Below are 23,708 nucleotides of genomic sequence, written 5' to 3'. Positions count from 1 at the left end.
AGCAATCAATATAGCTTCTTCCTTTCCCCCAGGTCCCCTGCATTTCAGCTGCTCTGATATTATTTTTCACATACAGTGCCACTCCTCCACCTCTTTGGCCCTTCCTATCCTTCCTAAAAAGATTATAACCCGGTGTGGTCGCATTCCATTCATGAGAGTCATTGAACCATGTCTCTGTAATAGCAACAATATCCAAGTCTTCTCAAAACATTAGGTCTTGGAAATCTTGAACCTTTTTACACAGGCTACGAGCATTTGTGCTCATTGATTTCCATGAGTTAATATGTGCATTTAGATGGTTACAAACTCCATTGCCATCATGTTTTTGCTGGTGGTGACTTTCTGAATTCTCTTTCTTCCTATCGTCACCTCCAGCCTCTAATTTAAATGTCAGAAACATAGCGTCTGAATTTCTCCCCAAGGATCATTTTTGCAGTCACAGAAAGATGTGGCCCATCATTACAGTACAGCCTGGGATTTTGCCATGTGCTGCCCCATCCTCCTATGTATCTGAAACCTTCTTCTTTACACCAAGCTTCAAGCCATTTATTGAACTCCTCTGTTTTATGTACTTTCCTTTCCCATTTGTAGGACTAACTGCAGAAAGAGCTGCAGTCTTAACCAAAGGTTTGAGTCCCTCCCCTAACTTCTTGAATGCTGTCTGTTCTCCAAGCTTGCTATCGTTGGCCAGGTTATTTGTCCCCAGGTGGATTACAATATCAGTATTAGAATCCTTACTTTCTTCGTGGATCACATTCAGTGTTTGGTTGGTATTTCTGGTAGCAGAGAATCCTGGAAGGTATTTCACTAGGGGGTCCTTTTATTAAGGTGCGCCGAAAAATGGCCTGCAGTAGTGTAGACACGTGTTTTGGGCACACGCAGAATCATTTTTCGGCGCACCTGCAAAAAGTGCCTTTTTAAAAAAGTTTTGCCGAAAATGGACGTGCGGCAAAATGAAAATTGCTGTGCGTCCATTTTGGGTCTGAGACCTTACTGCCAGCCATTGACCTAGCAGTAAAGTTTCACACAGTAACTGGGCGGTAATAACCTACACGCACCAAATGCCACTTGGCGCACATAGTTGACATGCGCCAGAAAATAAAATATATTTTTTGGGCGCATGTAGCGGATGTGTGCCAAAAATAAAATTACCACAAGGGCCACATGGTAGCTATGCAGTAACTCCATTTTGGCACATGTAGACGCTTATGTGGCTTAGTAAAAGGGCCCCTAGATTGGGTCCCTTGAGCTGTGCTCCTAAGTTGATGCCTCTTATAATGGAGTCTCCGAGCAGTAAGAGTTTTCTGCTTTGAGCCAATCCATCATTGTTTGTTTGTTTTATTTGGGGGGGGGTGTCTTTTGGATTGAGTCACATTGCTTGCCTCTGGTTCCTCCTCAGTACTTCTTTTCTGAGTGTCATAATGTTCCAGTGCAGCAAAGGAATTATACAGGGGTAGATGTTGGGAGGGTGAATGTCTCTGTGTCACATGTCGTAGTCTACCTGAGCCTACTGTGACCTATCTATTCCTTTTTTGCTTTATTCTCTATGGCAGTGCTGGTAGCAGTGCTTTTTTTGTACCGGCACCTTTTTTCTCAGGGATGGCTCACCTGCCCGTCCTCAGCTCCCTGACTTTCCATTCGTGCTGCCCTGTGTTGAAATCTTTTATTTTTACCTCAAGTCGCAGCGGTGAAACGGCAGTGAAACAGCAGGCAGGCTCACCTCCAGCCTTCCCTTCCCTCAGCGTCCCGCCCTCATGGAAAGGAAATTACATCAGAGGAAAGCGGAACGATGAGGGAAGGGAAGCGAGGATGCGAGCCTGCCTGTTGCCTTTACTGCCGCTGCGACTTGAAGTAAAATAAAAGATTTCAACGCAGGGCGGAAGGAACGGAAAGTCGGGGAGATGAAGGTGGGCAGGTGGGGCTGGGGTTGGAATGAACTCGGGGGCGAGTCACTGGACATGGATGGGAGGGAAGGATAGGGGGCAAAGGAGAATCGCTGGACATGGAGGGGAGGGCAGAGGAGAATCGCTGGACATGGATGGGAGGGGAGGGCAGGGGAGAGAGGAGAATCGCTGGACATGGATGGGAGGGAAGGATAGGGGCAAAGGAGAATCGCTGGACATGGATGGTTAGGGGAGGGCAGAGGAGAATTGCTGGACATGGATGGGAGGGGAGGATAGGGGCAAAGGAGAATTGCTGGACATGGAGGGGAGGGGAGAGAGGAGAGTTGCTGGACATGGATGGATGGAGGGGAGGGCAGGAGAAATGCTGAACATGGATGGAGGAGAGGGAAGACAGGAAGGAGATGCAATGGATAGAGGGGAGAGGAGAAAGTAGAAAGGCTAGACATGGATGGAGTGGAGGGCAAGGAAAAGAAGAGAAATGTTGGAGGGAAGGAAAGACAGAGGAAGGAGATGCACACGGATGGAGGGGAAGGGAGAGAGGAGAAATGCTGGACACGGATGGAGGGGAGGGAAAAGAGAGGTAGTGAGATGAACACGGATGGAGGGGAGGAGAGAGGAGAAATGCTGGACATAGATGGAGGGTGAGAGGAAAAATGCTGGACATGGATGGATGAGAGGGAAGAGAGAGGAAGGAGATGCATATGGATCGAGGGGAGGGAAGAATAGGAAGGAGATGCATACTGACGGAGATGAGGGAAAGGGAAAAAAGAAGAAAACTGCACATGGATGGAGAAAATAGGCAAAAGCTGGATCCACTCAATACCTCCTCCAGTCAAGTCTGCGGAAGACCCAGCTTTTACCTATGGATGTAGGGCAAGAAATGAAGAAGAAAGGAGGAAAGTAAAGAAAGAAATGGAAAAGAAGCCCTGGAAATGGAGTTAAGGGAACAGATAGCAGCAGAATCAGAGACTGGGACCAACATGATCAGAAAAACAAAGTCACCAGACAATAAAGGTAGAAAAATCATTTTCTTTTTAGTGTTTGGAATATGTCCAATTTGAGAATTTACATTTGCTGTCTTATTTTGCACTGGATATACAGGAGCTGTAACAGCTTATAGAAATTATTTATAATGAAAAAAAATCACGTTATTTTTTTCTCCTATACTGGTATAGTATTTTCAATGATACCTTTTTTCCTACAAAAATAGCACTGGCTGGTAGTAAATTGACTAGGAAGCTGGTAGTCTTGGATACTTTCTTGACTGCAGCTAATTCTTTTTTTGAGTTTGTTGATTTCATCTTTCATAGCTGATATATGGAGACAGGACAGATGGATCTGGGCCTGGTTTATCTTGCTGCTTAAATGTAGTCTTGCTTTGCTAAAGGAAATCGATAAGGATAATGAAAGGATCCCTCCCTGCAGGCAAAGAATCAACCTGGAGCTAGTTGGAAACTCCCAAACTAAATATTTGAACTTTCCAATGCTGGCATTTATAATTTGTGTATTTATATATTTCTCCTCACAAACTGTTCCTATATCATTTTATTCTTGTAAGTGTAAAATAAAGCTCTAAGTGTTCTTGACCGAAAAAAAAAAAACGGGCCACGTATTTTTAACCGGCATGACCTGGGAGATCATGTAAAATAATAAGACTTCTTCAGTCCCAAGAGCCATGATAATCGTCCGAGACTGAATGTTTTTGAAGAATAAAGCTAAGCTGTCCAATTACAGCTGTGAGCGTACACCCTACTTTTAATACGTACGTGCCGAGGCGCAAGAAACGTTTCCCAGAATAATTAATAGGTGTGGGTAAGATTGCGTCAGCATGCAACTATGCGGTGCATGTCTGTTTGGGTCCCTAGGAAAATGTATTCATGCATACAAAACCAACTTTACAAAAATGACCGGGGCTGCCAAACCCAACAGAAATGACCCTTCCCTGGAATACAGCCAAGGATTTTTGCTCAATATCGGGGGAGTTCAAGCACCCACAGAGCCGTCGTCTTTGTGTCCGCGCAAACGAGAACAAAAGAAATTGAGGCATCTGTGTATGTGAGGTCGGGAGGATGCAGCTTATTCCAACTTCCCTTGGCAGAAAACCAGCTTGAAAGGAATTTAAATATCTATTCATACAAAGAGGGGATGAATGTGCTTTTCTGAGCGACCCATTTCCTCTGAAACGCACAGGAGCGATGGGATTTCGTAGCAGTTCCAAAATAAAGTCGCCAGCCTTCTGGTAGCGAAACTATTTAGACGTGCACCTGTAGCACAGATTTCTGAGAACTGGATATATAAGGTTCTCCTACTTTCAGAAGGCGCTTTCGTGCCAATCAGTCGTTCATTTTTTTTTTTTTTTTGCTCCTGCTGGCGTAACCCCCCTCCCTCTCCACTAGCGGCTCTTTAAGTAACCGGAAGCTAAGTTTAATGACCTCCGAAACTGTGGTTTGTTTATAAAACTTCAAAGCGAGGTCAAGCAAACAAGAAAACAGAGGAGTCATTATACAGGACGTTCTCTTTGCCATTGAAAGCCGGCGGAGGCACGATCGGCTCAGCTCAGAGCAGGAAGAAGGAGCCCGGGGAAAGATTATACACGAATTAAACCAACTAGGCAGCAGGCACTTTAGTGGGAGTGAAATGGCAGGCTGTTGATGGTTAAGGATCTTGGCAAGGCCTTTTGTTGTGACTCTTCCTGTGGCTTTCAGAGGAATTTCCTACAGACTGGACTTGCCATTAAAAAAAAAAAAAGGTCTTATGCTTTCAGGAGTCTGAGGCGAGCGGCGGAGCATTTCCAGAGGGAAGATAATGGACGGCCCTTGTTGTGCAGAGAGGAGAGGAAGTTTCTTTAAGGTACAGGAAGAGTTTGCATTCATCTGTGTTGATCAATATTTTGTTCTGAGAAATGAGGCTGCCCAGAGAAGTTTCAGGGGAAAAGTTGTGGCCAGACGAGCTGCGTCAGTGAAGCTACTTTTTATTTATTTATTTTTGCAGCTGTTTTGTGTTAGGCTTTTTCGTAGCATAGTAGCTCGGGATTTCCGAATTTACCAAACCACTTGCAGACAGGATATGCTATGCACTCCTGGTACTGTGCGAAAGATACTTGATATAATACTCGCTAGCATAACTTGAATTCACAGAAAGCTTAAATTTTATATGCATAGACGGATTCTGCTGGCATTTACTTCTGTTTCAGACCTTTAGAGTAGAAAATGTTGATTGCAAATGGACCATAGTGAGTGACTGGAGCAATTTTGCTTAAAGCTTTTCCCGGGGTTATCAAAATATTTGGCGCTCCAGTTTTGCCATTATTTATGGGATTCTGCATCGTATAAAAACATCAAGTGTGCAGTAAGGGTTTTGGGGTGTAAACTATAAGCAAGTAACTATCTACCTAAATGGAGCATTAACGAGAGATGTTCTGGAAGTGATAAAGCAGTGTTGGTGGAAGAATGCCCCCAGGACTCCAGGTCAGCAGCACCAGAGAGAGAGAGCTATTAGACATATGTCTCATGTTTTTGTCTTTAAGGAAAGCACAAGCTTCTTACACTGTCTGGCTTATCACTTTCCTAGTGAGAACAGGGACTGCATTTGGGATTTATGCTCGCATTCACTACATATGTTGTATTATTTCTTTGTGTAAACTGCATTGGGTGTTCTTTTAGTGTGGTGGGGGGGGGGGGGGGGGGGGGGTGAGATAAGGTGGTACCTAAGTGTAAAGGTGATAAAAACAGAGAGAACGTATAGGTTGGAAAAGAAATAAGGTTTCTGATGCCTTCAGCAATTAAGGACACGATGAGGCATATTTTCAAAGGACTTAGCCTTCCAAAGTTCCATAGGTTTCTATGGAACTTTGGAAGGCTAAGTGCTTTGAAAATATGCCTCTGTGGGTTTGTTTGTTTTTTACACTAAAGACATTTTTGCAGGTACTGATGTGAAAGGAAAGAAGATTTCGCACAGTAATAAGACTAAGCCACTTAAATCTTTCTCTTCTTTATATTTAAACCCCTCTCGCAGATACAAATATTTAAGTAGATTTATAGCATTACGGGCCCTATTGCTAAGCCATTCTAAAAAGTGGCCTGGGCTATTTTTAGTGTGTAGGTTGCCGACCTACTGAGACTACTTTTAGCATGCTAAAATGGCCACACACTAATTTCCCAATTAGCGTTGAAGACCTTATCACCACCGATTACGAGGCAGTGATAGATGATTGTAGTCAGAAAGATCTGATTTGACTGAGCAGGCCTGGGCTGCGTTGGTTGATCACTTTCCCATTGATGAGCCTTGGGGAAGACAGTGCACAGGAACTGCTGAGGTTCTTTGTTAGGGTTAAAAAAAATTCTCTTACTACTACTGCTTATCATTTCTAAAGCGCTATTAGACGTACGCAGCGCTGTACACTTGAATATGAAGAGACAGTCCCTGCTCGACAGAGCTTACAATGTAATTAGGACAGACAAACAGGACAAACAAACAAGAGATAAGGGAATATTAAAGTGAGGATGATAAAATACGGGTACTGAACAAGTGAATAAGGGTTAGGAGTTAAGATCTTCCCGCACACTTCTCAACCTACACTTCCTGGGATGCAAAGGATTAAAATGCAGACTAACACACGCTACCAGCTTTTCTTGAGCACGAAGATGTGGAATGCACTACCTACAAATTTGAAAACAATTAACGAAATCTCCAACTTTCGCAAATCTCTGAAAACCTATCTCTTCAACAAAGCCTATCACGAGAACGCATAGCGTAACTATAACACTTCACCACTTCACCATACTCTGAACAACGCCTTTCTTAACTGTCTGTTTAGCTCTTCTATGTTAACCTCAATCTCATTGTAATACCAAATGTATCTTTTACCCTGGAATGGCGATGCCATCACAGGTCTTTGTAAACCACATTGAGCCTGCAAATAGTGGGAAAATGTGGGATACAAGTGCAATAAATAAATAAATAAAAGCAGCATAAAAAAGGTGGGCTTTTAGCATAGATTTGAAGATGGCCAGAGATGGAGCTTGATGTACCGGCTCAGGAAGTCTATTCCAGGCATAAGGTGCAGCAAGATAAAAGGAACGGAGTCTGGAGTTAGCAGTGGAGGAGAAGGGTGCAGATAAAAGAGATTTACCCAGTGAATGGAGTTCCCGGGGAGGAGTGTAGGGAGAGATGAGTGGAGAGGTACTGAGGAGCGGCAGAGTGAATGCACTTATAGGTCAATAAGAGGAGTTTGAACTGTATGTGGAAACGGATAGGAAGCCAGTAGTAAAACCCTTTATGGTACTGACTTAAAGTTGGGTGCTTCAAGGATTATCCAGATGAGGGTGGGGCAGCAGAAAGAAGAGTTGGAGCAGAGATTTTTTTTTTTTTTTTTTTAATAACGTCCACCCTCTTTTTTTTTTTACTTTATCACCAAATAACGAAGCGTCTGCCAATTTGGAGTGAAAATCTTCACAATCTGGATTGGCACAACCAAGCTAACCGCCTGGCATCAAAGCAGAAACTCTGGGCAAGGGTTTGAAGATGTCATGTGCCATCTGTACAAGGATGAGTACCATACATGTCTGCTTCTGCTAATATGGAAGTCAACTGAGCCGGAACCTGTAGCAAGACTTGTACTTTTTGAAAGACTGTGCACCAGTGGTGTAGCCAGAAGGCCAGTTTTTAAGTAGGCCAATGAGTAGGGTGGGTGCCAACTTGTTGAAAGAGAAAAACCCCACCCCACACCCAGCAACTACAGTGAGAGTAGCAGTACAGGCTGAAGAAGTGCCCCAGCACACATGCTTCACTTTTCCCATGTGATAGTAAAACCAAATAAACTCTTCATCCGCAGAACCCCCTGGCCCTCCCCCAACAATGGGAGCACAGCTAGAACATTTCCCCATAAAAAACACCACATGAAGAAAATGTCTGATTCTAGTATAATCTCAGTAACAGCAACATAAACACTCGGGATCTAGAGCAAATCTACCATGCTAGCACTACATTCCAAAACAGACCCTACCTACAAAAAGGCCATGTCCTAAATATTGCAGTGAACCTTAAATATCAATATTATCTATCGAACAAACTGAACAAGCCAAAGTACTATAGAATGCTACATAGAAAATTTATAGTAACAGAACACTTGACCTCGGTCACACATAGAGAACACAGATCTCAACTACAGAATAAGTGATCACCTACTGGAAACAGAAATTAAACTGAAACACCGAGAAGCCGGACCTTGCATGTAGTACAACACCAGAGAAATAGAGAGACATTTCTTCCTGCACTGTGCAGAATATAAAGATAGCAGATACTAGGGATGGGGGGTGGGGGGGGGGGGTTGCAATTAGTGTAATTGCCCTTGGCCCCCTGGTCAGAGAGGGCCCCAAACCTGCCCGAAACTAAAGACTAGCCTGGTAATGGTCTCTGGGTTCCCCTCCCAAATTTCTGCCCTGGGTCCTAACCATGTCTAACTCCAGCTGTGGTAGATGTATATTTCAAAAACTGGCATATTGTAATCACAAAGTAGAAAATAATGTTATCTGGCCATTTTATTTTTCTAATCATGGTGGTCCCAATCTCTGGTGGCATCAGTGACTCATACAGGCTGCCTTTGGCTGGCTCCAGGTCCTTCCTTCTGGGATGTGTTGCTGCCTCTGATGCAACTTCCTGTCTCCATGTAGGCATGATGTAGCAGAGGGAGGTCCCCGGAGCCAGCCTGAAGCTGCTTGTATGAATCACCTCCACTGTTTGAAGGACCACAGGGAGATGGAGGAAGGGAAGGAAGATGGAGAGATGCCAGACCATGGGAGGAGGTGAAGGGAAGAGAGAGCGATTATTGGAGTGTGCAGGAGGGGGAAGGTACACCTCTTCTGGGTGGGTCTGAGGCAAAACTAGCTAGGCCATGGCCTACCCAGGCCAACCTGTGGCTATGCACCTGACAAATAGGTAGACAGGAACAATATTGGGATATTGCTTTCATGGAAGAGGTGATGGATGGCTGGAATGCTCTCTCAGAGGAGGTGGAGGAGACAAAAATGCCTACGGAATTCAAAAAGGCCTGGGATAAACACAGAGGATCCCTTAATGGAAAAAGGATGGCAACAAAGCACTTAGATTTAGATCTGCAGAGTGGTGTGTCCAGCATTAGAGATTGACATGGGGACAGGGACTGTGGGGACTGGGACAAACTTTGTCTCCGGGTCATTCTCTACTTTGAAGACTGTTAATGAATTGGACAGTTATTATATCTTCGAGTGATGGAGACAACGATGTTTTCATTTTTTGGAAAAACAAGCAAATGTGCTGACCACAGCTGGCAAAATTTGCATGGGGGATCCTGTACATTCCTGCTAACAGCATATCTTCTGAGAAGACATTTTGTATTGCAGGAAGGACAGAAAAGCTAGACTGAATCCTGAGATTGTTGATGACTTATTCATCCACAGATTAAAAAATCATAACAGTGCTTGCTAGGGCATACAGAACGGGTTGTATTTTGTACCCCTGGACATTTTAAGAGGGTGTATTAGGGTTCCTTTGGGTAGTACTACTACTACTATTTAGCATTTCTATAGCGCTACAAAGTGTACGCAGCGCTGCACAAACATAGAAGAAAGACAGTCCCTGCTCAAAGAGTCAGCTATTGGGTTGGGAGGGTAGTGGGGGGGGGGGGGGGGCGGGTTATTGCTCGTTGTTATTTTCTGTTTGTGATTTAGAAACAACAGTTGCACAGCATATTGTTTCTTTTTATACTTTAATAAAAATATTTAAATATAAAATCATAAGTGTTTGAGGCTTCTTCAGATGAGGACAGGGACAGAAGCTGCAGGGGTGGGGTGGGGATGGGGATAAACTTTGTCCAGTGTCATTCTCTATTTAGCATTCTCCCAGACAGGGTGTGTAATGCACACAAACCAGTGTTAAATGCACATTTATCAGTTAGTGCTTGCTACCTACTACAGGTTGCTCACACTTCAGTTCACACCCATTTTCTGCCCATCCCCTGCCCAGTCTCATCCCTTGCCAAGCTGCTAATATTGGATATTTACAGTAATACACTGGCTGTTGTAACACTAGGGGTTAGTGTGCTGGCAGTACCAGTTAGCGTCATGGGCGTAGCCAGACTTCGGCGGGAGGGGGGACCAGAGCCCAAGGTGAGGGGGCACATTTTAGCCCCCCCTGCCATTTTTGACCCGCCGCCGCCGCCCCCACCAACAACTTTGACCCTCTCCCTGCTGACTACCCTCTCGACCCTCCCCTCCCGCCGCCAACCCTCCCCCGCCGCTGTTGCCATCGGCTACCTTTGCTGGCGGGGGACCCCAACTCCCGCCGGCCGAGGCCCTCTTCTTCCGGCGCAAGGCTTCATTCTGTTTCTGTTAGTCTGACGTCCTGCACGTTGTACGTGCAGGACGCCAGACTCACAGAAACAGAACGAAGCCTTGCGCCGGAAGAAGAGGGCCTCGGCTGGCGGGGGTTGGGGTCCCCCGCCAGCAAAGGTAGCCGACGGTGATGGCAGGGGAGGGTTGGCGACGGGAGGGGGGGTTGAGAGGGTTGTTGACAGGGGGGTCCAGGGCCAAATCTATGGGGGCCCAGGCCCCCATGGCCCCACGTAGCTATGCCACTGGTTAGCATGTGCTAAAACTAACGCTAACTACTTAGGTCACCCTAGTAAACATTCTCCCATGTTGCTGGGCAAACTGGATGGGCAGTCAATGTTACTATAGTGAATAAACAAAATAGAAAATGACTCATCTAAATTAGATGAAAAGTGTTTGGAGATCACATTAGCATGTTCTGCTTGCACTCAAGAGATAAAACAGGCCAAGGGTCAGGTTTTGGCCCTAAAGTAACCTGTAATGAAAAGCCAAAAGAAAGCTGCTATTGTGCAGGTAAAACCAACAAACTATCAGCTTTGTTAAATATATCGGCTGTCCTGTATCTAAAAGAGAGATCTCATACGTAACAGAATTTAATAATTTGAACTGGAGCCCCTTTAGGTTGCTTAGGGAGTCGTCTACTAAGGTGCACGCTAAACACTAGAGACGCCTATGTATTCCTATGGGCACCTCTAGCGTTTAGCTCACGCCTGTTTTTAGCATGTGCTAAAAACGCTAGCGCGCCTTCGTAAAAAAACCCCTTAGTATTTATGGAATCAATAGTAGTTATCCAAAGATGGTTTTATGAATTTTAAAGACCACATGGGTTCATTCTTCAGAAAGAGAAGTATTTTCACCTGGAACTTCCCCATGAATTTAGCTACATACAGTGCCTTGTAAAAGTCTTCACACTTGTGTGTATTTTTCACATTCTGTTGTCTAGAAAAAGTTTATTTTGCTGTTGTACAAAACAGACTGGACACTTTCAACATGAAAGAATACATAAGTACATAAGTATTGCCATATTGGGACAGACCAAAGGTCCATCAAGCCCAGCATCCTGTTTCCAACAGTGGCCAATCCAGGTCACAAATACCTGGCAAGATCCCAAAAAAGTACAAAACATTTTATACTGCTTATCCCAGAAATAGTGGATTTTCCCCAAGTCCATTTAATAACGGGCTATGGACTTTTGCTTTAGGAAGCCGTCCAAACCTTTTTTAAAATTCCACTAAGCTAACCGCCTTTACCACATTCTCTGGCAAAGAATTCCAGAGTTTAATTACACGTTGAGTGAAGAAATATTTTCTCCGGTTCGTTTTAAGTTTACTACATTGTTGTTTCATCGCATGCCCCCCAGTCCTAGTATTTTGGGAAAGCGTAAACAGACGCTTCACATCTACCCGTTCAACTCCACTCATTATTTTATAGAATATAGTTACAAAACAAAGGTTTTCTCTGCATAAGCCTTTACACCCCTTGACTCAATATTTGGTGGAAGCCATTTTTGAAACAGCAACCATAAGTCATTTAGGATAAGGGACCTATTTACAAAGGTGCACCAAAAAGTGGCCTGCGGTAGTGTGGGCACGTGTATTGGACATGCACTGGACCATTTCTCCACCACGTCTGGAAAATAAAGGGGGGGGGGGACGGGAAATAGACATGCAGCAAAATTAAAACCAGCGTGTGTGTTTATTTATAGCCTGAGCCCTTAACACCACCCATTGACTTAGCAGTATGGGCTCATGCGTTACCTGTGAGATAACCGTCCAGCATGCGCCAACTGCCAATTACTACCGGGAGCGCCCCTGCGGTAGAAAATAGAAACTTATTTTCTACCATGGGTTTTTTGGCACGTACCAAACAAAGAATTACTGCCAGGCGCACACACTAGCTGGGCGATAATGCCGATTTGACTTGCCTTTGTAAAAGGATCCCTAAGTGGTGCAGTTTTTGCGTTTTCTTCTGAGCAGAATAGTTTAAGCTCTTTCAAGTTGTCTGTGTGCTACACAGGGCGTAGCCAGACTTCAGCGGGAGGGGGGTCCAGAGCCCGAGGTGAGGGGCACATTTTAGCCCCCCTGCTGCCGCCCCCCCTCCAATGCCGCCGCCACCACCAACTTTGACCCCCCCCCCGCCGCCGACCCTCTCAACCCCCCCTCCCGCTGCCCACCCTCCCCCACCGTCACCTACTTTTGCTGGCGGGGGACTGCAACCCCTGCCAGCCGAGGTCCTCTTCTTCCAGCGCAAGGCTTCATTCTGTTTCTGTGAGTCTGACGTCCTGCACATATGTGCAGGACGTCAGACTCACAGAAACAGAAGGAAGCGCTGGAAGAAGAGGACCTCGGCTGGTGGGGGTTGGGGTCCCCCGCCAGCAAAGGTAGGCGGCAGGAGAGGGTTGGCAGCGGGAGGGGGGTCGAGAGGGTCGTCGGCAGGGGAGTCCAGGGCCAAATCTACGGGGACCAAGGCCCCCGTGGCCCCACGTAGCTACACCACTGGCACTACAGTCTCCAAGTTTTGCCTCAAAGTTTCTGTTTGAGTCAAGTTTTGGGGCTTTTTTTCTGGACCATCTGAGGAAATTCATTTGTTCTTGTTGAATCACTCCATTGTTGCTTTTTGCTTAGGATTGTTGTCCTGCAGAAAAATAAATTTCTTTCCCAGTCCTAGGTATTTGGCAGATTAGCCTAAAATAGTGAAAAACGGTAGCTAAGAACACGAGAAAAAAAAAAATCATGCAGACCTTCCAAATGTGAACACTGGTTAGATATTTCTAAATATAAAACCAAAAAAAAAAAAATAATTGACAGAAAAAGTCTTGTGTAAATGATAACGTCGAAACACGAATTATACAACCTTCTAGAGTAAAGTGGTGTGGTAGCCATGTTAGTCCACTTTTAAAGGTAATAAACAGAAATAAATCAAAACATAGAAAATAAGATACCTTTTTTATTGGACTAACTTTGTACTTGTTTTGATTAGACAGGACTTAACAAAGATCTGGGCTTTCTAGCCCACTATAAACCATAACATTGTACTGCTTTGTCACTCTGTTATCTGCCATACATCACTCTCTCTGTCATCCACCCAGCTCTCCTTGTTTCTCATCTAACCCACCCCACCCTCTTCCTGTGAGACTGTCATTGGAATGCTTTTGTGTTTCACTTATATATTTTGATATTCGTCAACATTTGCTTATTTCCGATCTGAAGAAGAAGGGTTACCTTCGAAAGCTAATCAAAAAATTTATTAAGTTACTTTCTGTTCTCTGTTTTGATTTATTTCTATTTATTATCTGCTTCTAAAAACTATGAAAACTTGACATGTAATAAACGTATTAGTAAACTTATTCACAAGTGTACCTTTATTTGGTGTTTGCTTTGTATATTTTTTTCTCCTTGGTTTTGGGGAAAAAGCAAGCAGACTTTTCTGTCTCACTGTTTGGATTTTTAACCCCTGTCATAACAGGAAGATTTGTCCTCAGGGTTTGCATTCGCTATCATGTATAATGCAAGCTTTCATTTTGATGGTCTTATGATTTTTGTGAAGCAGAGATGCTAATTATTTTGGGGTCCTGCCCGGTTAAACACTGTTGAGCTGGCTGACCACGGATATAAATAGAGTATTTCCACTGAAATTTTACAATTTATTTATTTGTTAGGATTTATTTATCACTTTTTTGAAGGAATTCACTTAAGGTGATGTACAGTAAGAATAAATAAAACATAAGCAATAGACAATTACAGCAGTAAAAATATTCAAATAACAATACAAAGTATGGCATAGTATACTACTTACAATAGCAACACAATACGTGATAGTACCATAGTAGATGATGGCAGAAAAAGTCCTGCACGGTCCATCCAGTCTGCCCAACAAGATAAACTCATATGTGCTACTTTTTGTGTATACCTTACCTTGATTTGTATCTGCCATTTTCAGGGCACAGACTGTAGAAGTCTTGCCAGCACTAGCCCTGCCTCCCAAACACCAGCCCAGTGCAAGAACATTTTAATTGACATTATAGGGTATAAGCAAAGATGAAACATATAAATAGGTAAGAATATCAGCTCTGACTACTCCCTAACAAGCTAGGTTATGGGTGGTCCAGGACAGAGCTTGGCCGGAGCTGCTACTTAGCCAATGTGTAGACTGAGTCAGAAGTGTAGCCAGGTTTTGTCAGCAGCTTCATACTGACGCCTTTTGTAAAATAGGCGTCAGTATGAAGCTGAGGGACAAGTCATATAGGCGCCATTTCATTCAAAATTTATTTGGGGGAGCGACCGCTACACCTCTGGACTGAATACCACCACTAACCAGCTAAGTAAACGGATAAAAGTTAGGACAGCAAAAAGGCTGGGGCCCTACTGTGGGTTTGCTATGCAACAATTCAGCTCTACTGCGGGGCTTCTAATTCTGACCCCCCCCAACTGCGCGCCATACCCGGTACTAGAAAATCTTTTTGTATTTTCTAGCACCGGGGCGTACCTGGAGGTAATTGTCAGCGCCGCACGCTGCCTGGTTACTGCCAGGCTACCGCAGGAGCCCTTAACGCCTCCTAAATAAGAGGCAGTAAGGACTTCCCCAGGAAATGGTTGCATGGCAAGTATTTAACTTACTATACGGTCACTTCCTTCCTTTAAAAGAAAAAGCCTAATAATAGTGGCAGTAAAAGGGGGCCTAGGCGCTTGGCAAACCCACGCACCGATGTCACAGCAGGGCCTGTCTCTACGTCTTGGTAAAAGGAGCCCTTTATCTGCCACAGATATCCAGATATTCAATGCTAGACGCTGGGCATGCCCCAGCATTGAAAATCTGGGTTGAATTTCAGGCCCCTAGATATTCGCTGTGTGTAAGATATATTAACCAGTTTTGTTCTTAAAATAAAAAAAAAATATGTTTAATATATATTTTTGGTATTCTTTTTAAAGTGTTTTAGTTTTTATTCATATTCATTCTTTCCTTTTACATTTTAGAAGTTTCTGTTTTTACTTTTCTGGTGTGGTTCTATCTTTTTGTTGTCTCTCTCTCTCTGATAGGCAATCGCTGGTCAGCTTCTTTTAATAAAGCTTCCTGTAGTTCTGTCCTAGACTGGCACAGGCCCAGGTGATCATTTTTTCCATTTTCCCCTTCTCTTAGTAGAAGAATTATTTTAAATTATTTTGGTTTTTGAGAACCACTTGATTCACTGAGGGGAAAGGACACATTCTTTCTCTCTCCGAGGTTCCTGCGTCTGATCTGCCCTATATATTTGCCTGGAGACATTTTCAGGGGTATCGACTCTCCCTAAACAGCTCAGTTATGTCATGCATAATTATTTGACCATTATGAGTGGCAACATTTCTGGAAAAATGCAAAAACAAAAGGAGAAAGAAAAGGCGAGGTTTGCAGATGGCAAGATGATGGACCTGCTACATTTGGCGGGGCTCGTGTTTATGGAGCAAGAGCTTAGCCAAATAACTGAGGCAGTAGGGAAAGCAATTGAACCCTGACTTTGGTCAGCTGTCAGGACAGCTTGCCAAAGTGGAATCCCTTTTGGCAGACACGCATTGCAAAATGCAATCTTTAGAGCAGAGAATTGGGTCCCTGGAGGACTTGGTGGAAACAAAAGACAAGGCGTTTGCAGAGCTTGGAAGACAAGTTAGAGCAAGGTGAAAAGATAGATGATTTAGAGAATTGTTCCCATTGGAGCAATTTTAGGTTGGTGGGTCTGCCTGAGCAAATAGCAGAACAGTCGCTCATACCAGTGTTGGAATGGTGGCTCGCTTAGGAGTTTGTGCTACTGATAGTGTGGGGCCAATTTGTCACAATTGTGCATAATGACTAGGGCGAGTACAAGATGGCAGTGGCAATCAAGAGTGGTAATCATCAAGGTACATAATTATTTGCACAAAGTAGAGATTTTGAGGGGCTTTCAACTTAAATGGGGTACATTACAATACAAGGGAGAGTCCATCAAGATCTTCCACGACTATTCGTCCTTGCTGCAAGAACCTTGGAAGCAGTTCACCCCACTATGTTCAATATTTCATGAAAAAAAGTTTTGATTTATGCTGCTTTACCCAGCAACACTTAAAATTTATGAAAATGGACAATGGCATGCGTACAACTCTTTCAGCATGGCACAGGATCGGGTCCATCAGCTGCAAGAATCCAGTGACGAGGAAACATAACTAGCAGACAGCAGCTCTCCTCGCTGACTTTTCTATACCAGCTGTGATTAGTGCCTTGAACAATGCTAGTGGTTGACAACAATGTGCTTTCTTAAGTGGAATATTTAACTTTCTAGTTTATTAAAGCCATAACTTTATTTAGACAGCTCTGTTTTGCTATTATTATTGTTTGGGGCAGGTAGGGCGCAGGGCCTCCTTTGCATCTAATGTGGTTCTTCCAATCCGCCACATACCATGTGGTGGACATTAATATGGATGATGTTGGAAAGGGAGGGGGGTTAGGATAGGGCTAGGGTGGGGGAGGATGGAGAAGGGAGGGGTGGGTTTGGAGAGTTTGGTTTTGGGTTTCTTGGGATTTGGATATGAGGGAGTTTAATAGGAGGGGAAGAGGAGGATGAGTTTTTTTTTCAAGAGGTTGCTCATTGGACTATTTTGCTCATATGATAGACACACCATCTACACTGCACTGGCTATTTTCTTGGCCCTTTTTTTTTTTTAATGTATTGAGGGATGAGGGCTGGATGCCCCTCATTGAATCAGTGTTTTTTTTCTGGTATTTGATCCATTTTAGTTGGCAGCTACCATGAACACTCAGTCCTGTAAAATTGTTACCTGGAATATAGGCAGCATTATATCACCTATAAAGAGGGCTAAAATATTAGGAGCCTTAAACAAATAGGGAGCTGACATTATTTGCTTGCAAGAAACCCAACTTACAGATTTGAACATCAAACGTTGGCCCGTAGTTGGGTGGGAGAGGTACTTTCCACTTCTTCAGGTTCCTGGAAAGGGGGGGGGGGGGTAGCAGTTCTTCCAGAAAATCCTAGGCTACAAGGCTCAAGCACTTATTTTTGACCCTAGTGGGCATTATATTCTATTGAAGGTATGGATACAAAACAGAGTTATACATTTGTTAGTGATCTATGGCCCTACACCACATGATTCATCCTTTTATCCCACACTGCTGAAGAACCTACAGCCATATTTAGATACAGACATGGTAGTTGTGGGTGACTTGAATTCTCTCATGCATCCAGCCGAGGGTAGTACTTCAGCAACTAGGGTTTTGAACCAAGACCAGGCGGGAAAGGTACCTTGGGTTTGTTTGGGGAAGCTTTGGATATGGTTGATATCTGGCACCTGCTACATCCAGGGGAGCACGATCACACACTGTTCCTAGGCACATGACACATTAATCCGATTTGGATTATATAGTTGTCAGTAGAAAATTGTTTGCAGCAGTCCAAGCAGCAACTATAGGACCAGAAATTATCTCAGATCATCCTATGGTCTGGATTGAGCTAGAAGCCCCAAGTTATTGCAGAAACCATGTGGGTTAGCGATTTTTTTTGTTGTTTTTTTTTTTTTTTTCAATGCACATGGCCCACAATAAGAACTTTATAAAATACCTCCATAATTCGCAACACATAGATCCATCCATAATTGTTTTGAGACACTACTAAGGTGGTGATTTGGGGTACATCATTGCCTATACGAGTAGATGGAAGAAGATAACTTGCAGCCAGTATAGTCCAGATGGAGCATCAATTAAGACAAGCTAAAAAGGCTTATATTAGGACTATGACAAAAGAAGCAAAAGAAAGATTAATATCTATTCAGGTTACCTTGAATTTAACACATGAAAAAAGTACTCGATGATTACTTTCATAATAAATATAAGTTTTACAAGTATGGTAATAAGGCAGGAAAACCCTTAGCCAGGGTGGTAAAAAACTTGGGGTGGATCAAGGGCAGTGTCTGCATTATGGAATGGATTGGGGATAGTCCATAATCGTAGTGATCGCATAGCAGATATATTTTTGAAGCACTTCCAAAAGTTTTACCCTAGGAAGGGGTTGACTTCATCAGTGGGTTCGCAGGAATTCTAGGGGAAAGTGGGAATACCCAAATTATCTGAAGAGGCGATTGAGGCGCATAATTTACCATTACAGGCCAAGGAAGTGCAGGCGAGCATTAAATCACTATGGGCATATTCTGCTCTGGGAGCAGATAGGTACACAAGAGCATTTTACAAGATATTGCAGTCATAACATTTGGGGCCCTTGTACTCTTACCATCAGGATGTAGTGGAAACTCAAGCATTCCCTCGATATGTGAACACAGCCCTTACCTTAATTCCTAAACCTTATAAGAGTCCACTACATCTTGGGGTTTATCACCCAATTTCATTATTAAATGCAGACACCAAGCTATTGGCTAATCACCTAGCAGTATATCTATCAATACTCATTAGCTCTGGGCAAACTGGATTTGTAAGGGGTAGACAATCTGTACACAGTGTCAGGAAAATCCTGCTAGCTATGTCTCACTGTCAAGCCTCTAAAATTCCAGCCTTGGTGGTAAGCTTCGACTCCGAAAGGCTTTTGATAAAGTTCACTGGGATCACATGTTTGCTATTCTGTCTCTGGTGGGCATATGTGATTGGTATGCGGTGAGAACCCTGTATAACAATCCCGAAGCCCAACTTTTATTTAATGGGGTCTGATCCTCGACCTTTTGTCACCGCTGTTATTTGTGCTGTCTGGAACCCCTATTGAAGGGGATTAACTCTGACCCTGACATACCAGGAGTGATGGTCTCTGCTCATGTGATTAAGGTCTTAGTGTTTGCAGATTACCTTCTTATATTGTTAACTAATCCTCAGTATGCTTTACCACAGTTGGCCCTAATTGCCAAATTTGGGCAGTTTTCAGGCTTTGCCTTGAATCTGGCCAAGTCCCGGGCACTCCCGGTGTTGCCAGAGGTTAAGACTTCTTGGAAAGGGGCATTTCTATTAACTTGGGAAGACAAAATATTAAAATATTAGGGAGTGTATTTACCCATGGACCTGAGAACGTTATATCACCACAACATTCAGAGGCTCATATATGACACATCACATTGCTTACAAATGTGGACAGTTTTGCCTTTATCCTCGGGGGGGTCACATACATTTATTTAATATGATGATAGCTCCAAAGTGGCATCTTCAAAAGATGTTCTGATGCAGTGTTCTTCCCAGAAATGTTTGCCACCCAGGTGGGTGTCACGCTTCTCCCGGAAGCACTGGGTTGTGAGTCCTTGGACCCCTGCCGTGGAGCGGCAGTGGCAGGCAAAATCACCTCCAAACCAGAGACAAGGCAAAACAGGACTGGAACCCCGGACTGGAGTTCTGAACTGGAACACACCGGACTGGTATGCACTGAACTGGAACACACGGAACTGGACCTAGGCTTCACCTACACATAGCCGCCGTTCCCCGGGGGATGAGCCCCCAGGTGCGGGCAGCAGGACTTGGAGGAAAACTGGTACTGGAACTAGTAGGCAGAAACACCAGGAATCAGGATTCAGAAGTGCCCGCAGGCACCTAGACAAAAGCAAGGCAGACAGGTGCAGGGCTATGGCTGGAGCTCCAGTAGCTGAGAAATACAGGCAGAGGACAGGACTATGGCTGAAGCTCCAGTAGCTGAGAAATACAGGCAGAGGACAGGACTATGGCTGAAGCTCCAGTAGCTAGAAATACAGGCAGGGAACAGGACTAGGGCTGGAGCGCCAGTAGCTGAGAAATACAGGCAGAGAACAGGACTATGGCTGAAGCTCCAGTAGCTAGAGATACAGGCAGGGAGCAGAGCAATACTGAAAGCTGCCAAGCAGCCTCTAAGAAAGAAACCTAAGCCAGGAATTCAGACCAGAGGCAAGACTAGGAAATAAGCAATAGAACCAAAGCTAGCTACACACAAGCTAACTAGATTCAGGCAAGAAGCTCAGACTAGAACTGGACTAGGCAGAAGGGCACAGTGCACCCCAACATACCAGGGACCTTAGATGATGCAAAGGCAAACACAGAAGTTTCTAGGTGATTAATAAAGCCCATCAGCACCTGAGGCTCAGCTGCAGCAATCTCAAGGCAACTATGGGTGCTGTTCAGGCACAAACAAGAAAGACAAGTCTGGCAGCCTGGAAGATCTGAACCGGACTGAGCTGAAGCCTGGAACGGGTAGGGACAGCAAGACAGTTTATGGCAGCCACCGGTTCTGGCCACCAGAGGGCAAGAGGAGCACAAACCAAGAAGCAGGCAGAAAGCATACTGAAGCATAGAGAGGCTCAACATACACAGGTGCAGCACAGAGGGGCAACAGAGCCATGCTGGAAGCAGCCAGCACACAGAGACAAAGCTAACTTAGAAAGAACAACCAGAAGCCAGCTTAGAAGCTGTCCGCCAGAAATAAGGTAAGCCTGAGAGGGGTCATGACCACAGATGTGACAGTGGGTGAGGGGGAGTACTGCATAATATTATATTTTCGTTAGCCAGGCGTTCAGTAAAATCAGCTTGATGGTATACCCATTCAAAAGATCCTAGAGAGAATATTGTGTTGCAACAGGACTATATTTATCACATGACTTTTGTCCCTTTCATTGCATTCTTTGTTCACAGATGTCAGACAGGAGGACTTGTGGTAGAGAAAATCAAAAAGAAAGAAAAAAGATTTTATTTATTTATTGGGATTTATTAGCCACCATTATGAAAAGATTCACTCAAGGCAGTGTATAGCAGGTACAGTTTAACATAAAACTTACAATTTTGTTAATAGCATAACAATAGTAAAATAAACAAATACAATAAATGAGGTAAATGGAAACCTAATAATAGAACTACTTTGAAACAGTATAAAAAATAAGATAAGACAGGCCCATAGACATAAAAAGAAATCTGTCTCGATGGTTCCAGGTGCTTCCAGGATGCCGAAGATGCATTGGTAGAGAGTGTCTTGGTTATCCTTGATATCAGGCATCGGTAGAGTCAACTAGGATTGGTCATTGCCTGATTCTCACCTGAAGAAGAGGAAAGATTTATCCTCATTTTCATCTGTGCTGAGGAAGCGTCATATAGGACATTGAGTGGAGGCCGATGTGTCTCAATATTGCTTCCTGTTGAAGCATAACACAGAGAGCACTAAGATACCAATGTCACCGGTGTCCTTGAAATGCCCTTGACATGAAGACAGCACATCCTGTATGATATTGCAGAAGGCGTGCTAGCCTCCATAGACCTGAGACCCTATCCCTATTTCAATGGCAGCCTTTGAGGAGGAAACAGAGTGCTTTTTTACTCAGTGTGATGCTGCAGCTTCAACATCATTGTTACTTGAGACCCATGCCCTGACTGAAATAGATGCTTCAACACTGAGGCCTGGAGAGGGCTCAGAGTTGAGGTCCGCTATACTGGTGTCTATTTCCAGTGTGTCAGAGGAGAAAGCTTCACTGAGGCACTATGAATCATTGATGTGTCAATGCTGTAGAAGGCATGATTATTCTATCAGCAATTTAAGACAGGAAGAGTCAAGGGTCTTCTCAGAGGAGAGGTCCTGTGGTCTCTGTTCATACCCCTCCCCTACACATGAGAGAGACAAATCCCCACTAGAGAAGCTCTCTTTCACTGATTTTATTTGGAAGATTGCCATCTCATTGCAGTTAGTGAGGAACCCAGGACAAAAACATTGGATATCCTCCAATTTGTGCCCCTCCCCCCCCATGAAGTTGTGACAGTGCTCATTCACAGAATCCAGAAGAATGTACAGATGAGAATATGGGAGACTCCCTTCTCTGTTCCTCCTGTTAATAAGAATGTCAAAAATCTAGAATGCTCTGGAATTTAAGTAGCAACAGCTTCCTCACTATTCCATGGTGGTCAAATTCTCTCTCAAAAGGGCCAAGAGATCCCAGAGTCACTCAACACCCCCAGGGAGGGACGTTGGGACATTGGAGTCTTTTGGGAAAAAGTTCTTTCAGAATGCTCTGCTCTTATCCCACAACACTGTTCATAGGTATATACAGTACTTGCAGAACATAGTGCACAGTGTTATTGAGTTTGTGAACACTCTACTTAATGATGTCAGAGAAACTCCACTCATTAGTAACCAAAGGGATGAAGTGGGGAAAATATATAGTCTGACTTTTACATTTTCACAATGACATTAAGAGCTTTTTCCATGGGGATTGGAGCCTGCAGACTCACTTGGCTGCAGGCCTTAGCCTTAAAACAAGATGTGCCGTGCTATGCCATGGAGAGAATCTCTTTGAATTTAAAGTCCAGGAAACTGCTGCTGTCATTAAGGAGCATAGTGACACTCTTAAGACCCTCTCCAGGCCCAGTTCCCACCTGGCTGCCTCCTCTTAGAGGTTCCACAGCAGAAGGCAACGGAGGGGCCTGTTCCTCATAGGCATAGGTATTCTCCTCCCCCTCCTGCTCCTCCCAGTCTTGGCAGTGTTTTCACTCACATCCCACTCAGCAGAGGGTCCAGAAGTCCCAACTTGTATCACAGATAAAAAGAAAAACAAAAAAGGCAACCGTCTACTTGCTACATAAAAGTCTATTATAAAAAGTAGTCCGATACACATATATAAAAACAAAGAAATAATTTATTCAAACCAAGATAAAAGCAGTACCTGACGTGGCCACGTTTCGCCCTCAGGCTGCGTCAGGGGTAAAACTACAAATAAAAACATAAAAATAGTGATATCATCTCAAGTTATGTGTGTATATAAATATATATATCTTCTCAAATATATAAAAAGTCATAACAGCAAATGATAAAATAAAGTACAATAAATGCATTACACATTCAAAAGTAAAATGGAGGAGGAGATAAGACAAGCCACTTTCCAAACATATAAAAGTGTATAAAACATTGAATGGATTTAATCAAATCCAATAATGTATCAATTCATAGCTAAAAATCAGGGGTGATCAACATACTCCTTCAAAAAAAAGCCTAAAACAAAATTAAATCCCATCTTGATCAGCCCATGTATCACAAACTCTACATCTCACCAATCAGCTCAATTAAAATTCTCATCATATCAACAATTGGCTATATTTCATGGTGTAAAACATTCAATTACTCACTGTTATAAATCTTCTACAAATAGACCACCTTGAATCCTAAAACTTTATCAGCCTTGTCTATGACATCATCAAAAGACATGGCTGCATAAATGAAACTAACTTTCAAAAGACCATAACTCATTCTATAGTAAATATACTTATACATCTGCTTTACTCCATGCTGCCATCTCCCATAACGTCACATAGATTAAAGCTGACTACTTGTCAGCAGACACTGCTCTGGATCAAAATGCAACAGCAATACCATCTGTGCTGTGGCTTGCTATTTTAAAACCTCACATCCGGGTCAAAGGTCATTACTTACTAAAAAAAAACATCAAAAACTAATCCCTTCACATCATTCAATTCTCAACACATACCT

General features: G+C 43.6%; 1 protein-coding gene across 1 annotated transcript in view; it reads left to right on the top strand.

Moving 5' to 3' along the window:
• Positions 1 to 4,311: 4,311 nt before the first annotated feature.
• The window catches only part of RIN2 (Ras and Rab interactor 2), a 147,487-nt gene continuing 128,090 nt past the window's right edge, over positions 4,312 to 23,708 (top strand). Inside the window, exon 1 of the mRNA XM_030196231.1 lies at positions 4,312 to 4,754. Within this exon, the coding sequence (XP_030052091.1) occupies positions 4,710 to 4,754 (45 nt within the window). The 5' untranslated portion in view covers positions 4,312 to 4,709. The remainder of the gene's footprint in view (positions 4,755 to 23,708) is intronic.

Source organism: Microcaecilia unicolor, chromosome 3, assembly GCF_901765095.1.
Source record: "Microcaecilia unicolor chromosome 3, aMicUni1.1, whole genome shotgun sequence".
Taxonomy (NCBI): Eukaryota; Metazoa; Chordata; class Amphibia; order Gymnophiona; family Siphonopidae; genus Microcaecilia; species Microcaecilia unicolor.
Note: the sequence above shows the minus strand (reverse complement) of the source record. Positions and strands in the feature narration are given on the sequence as shown.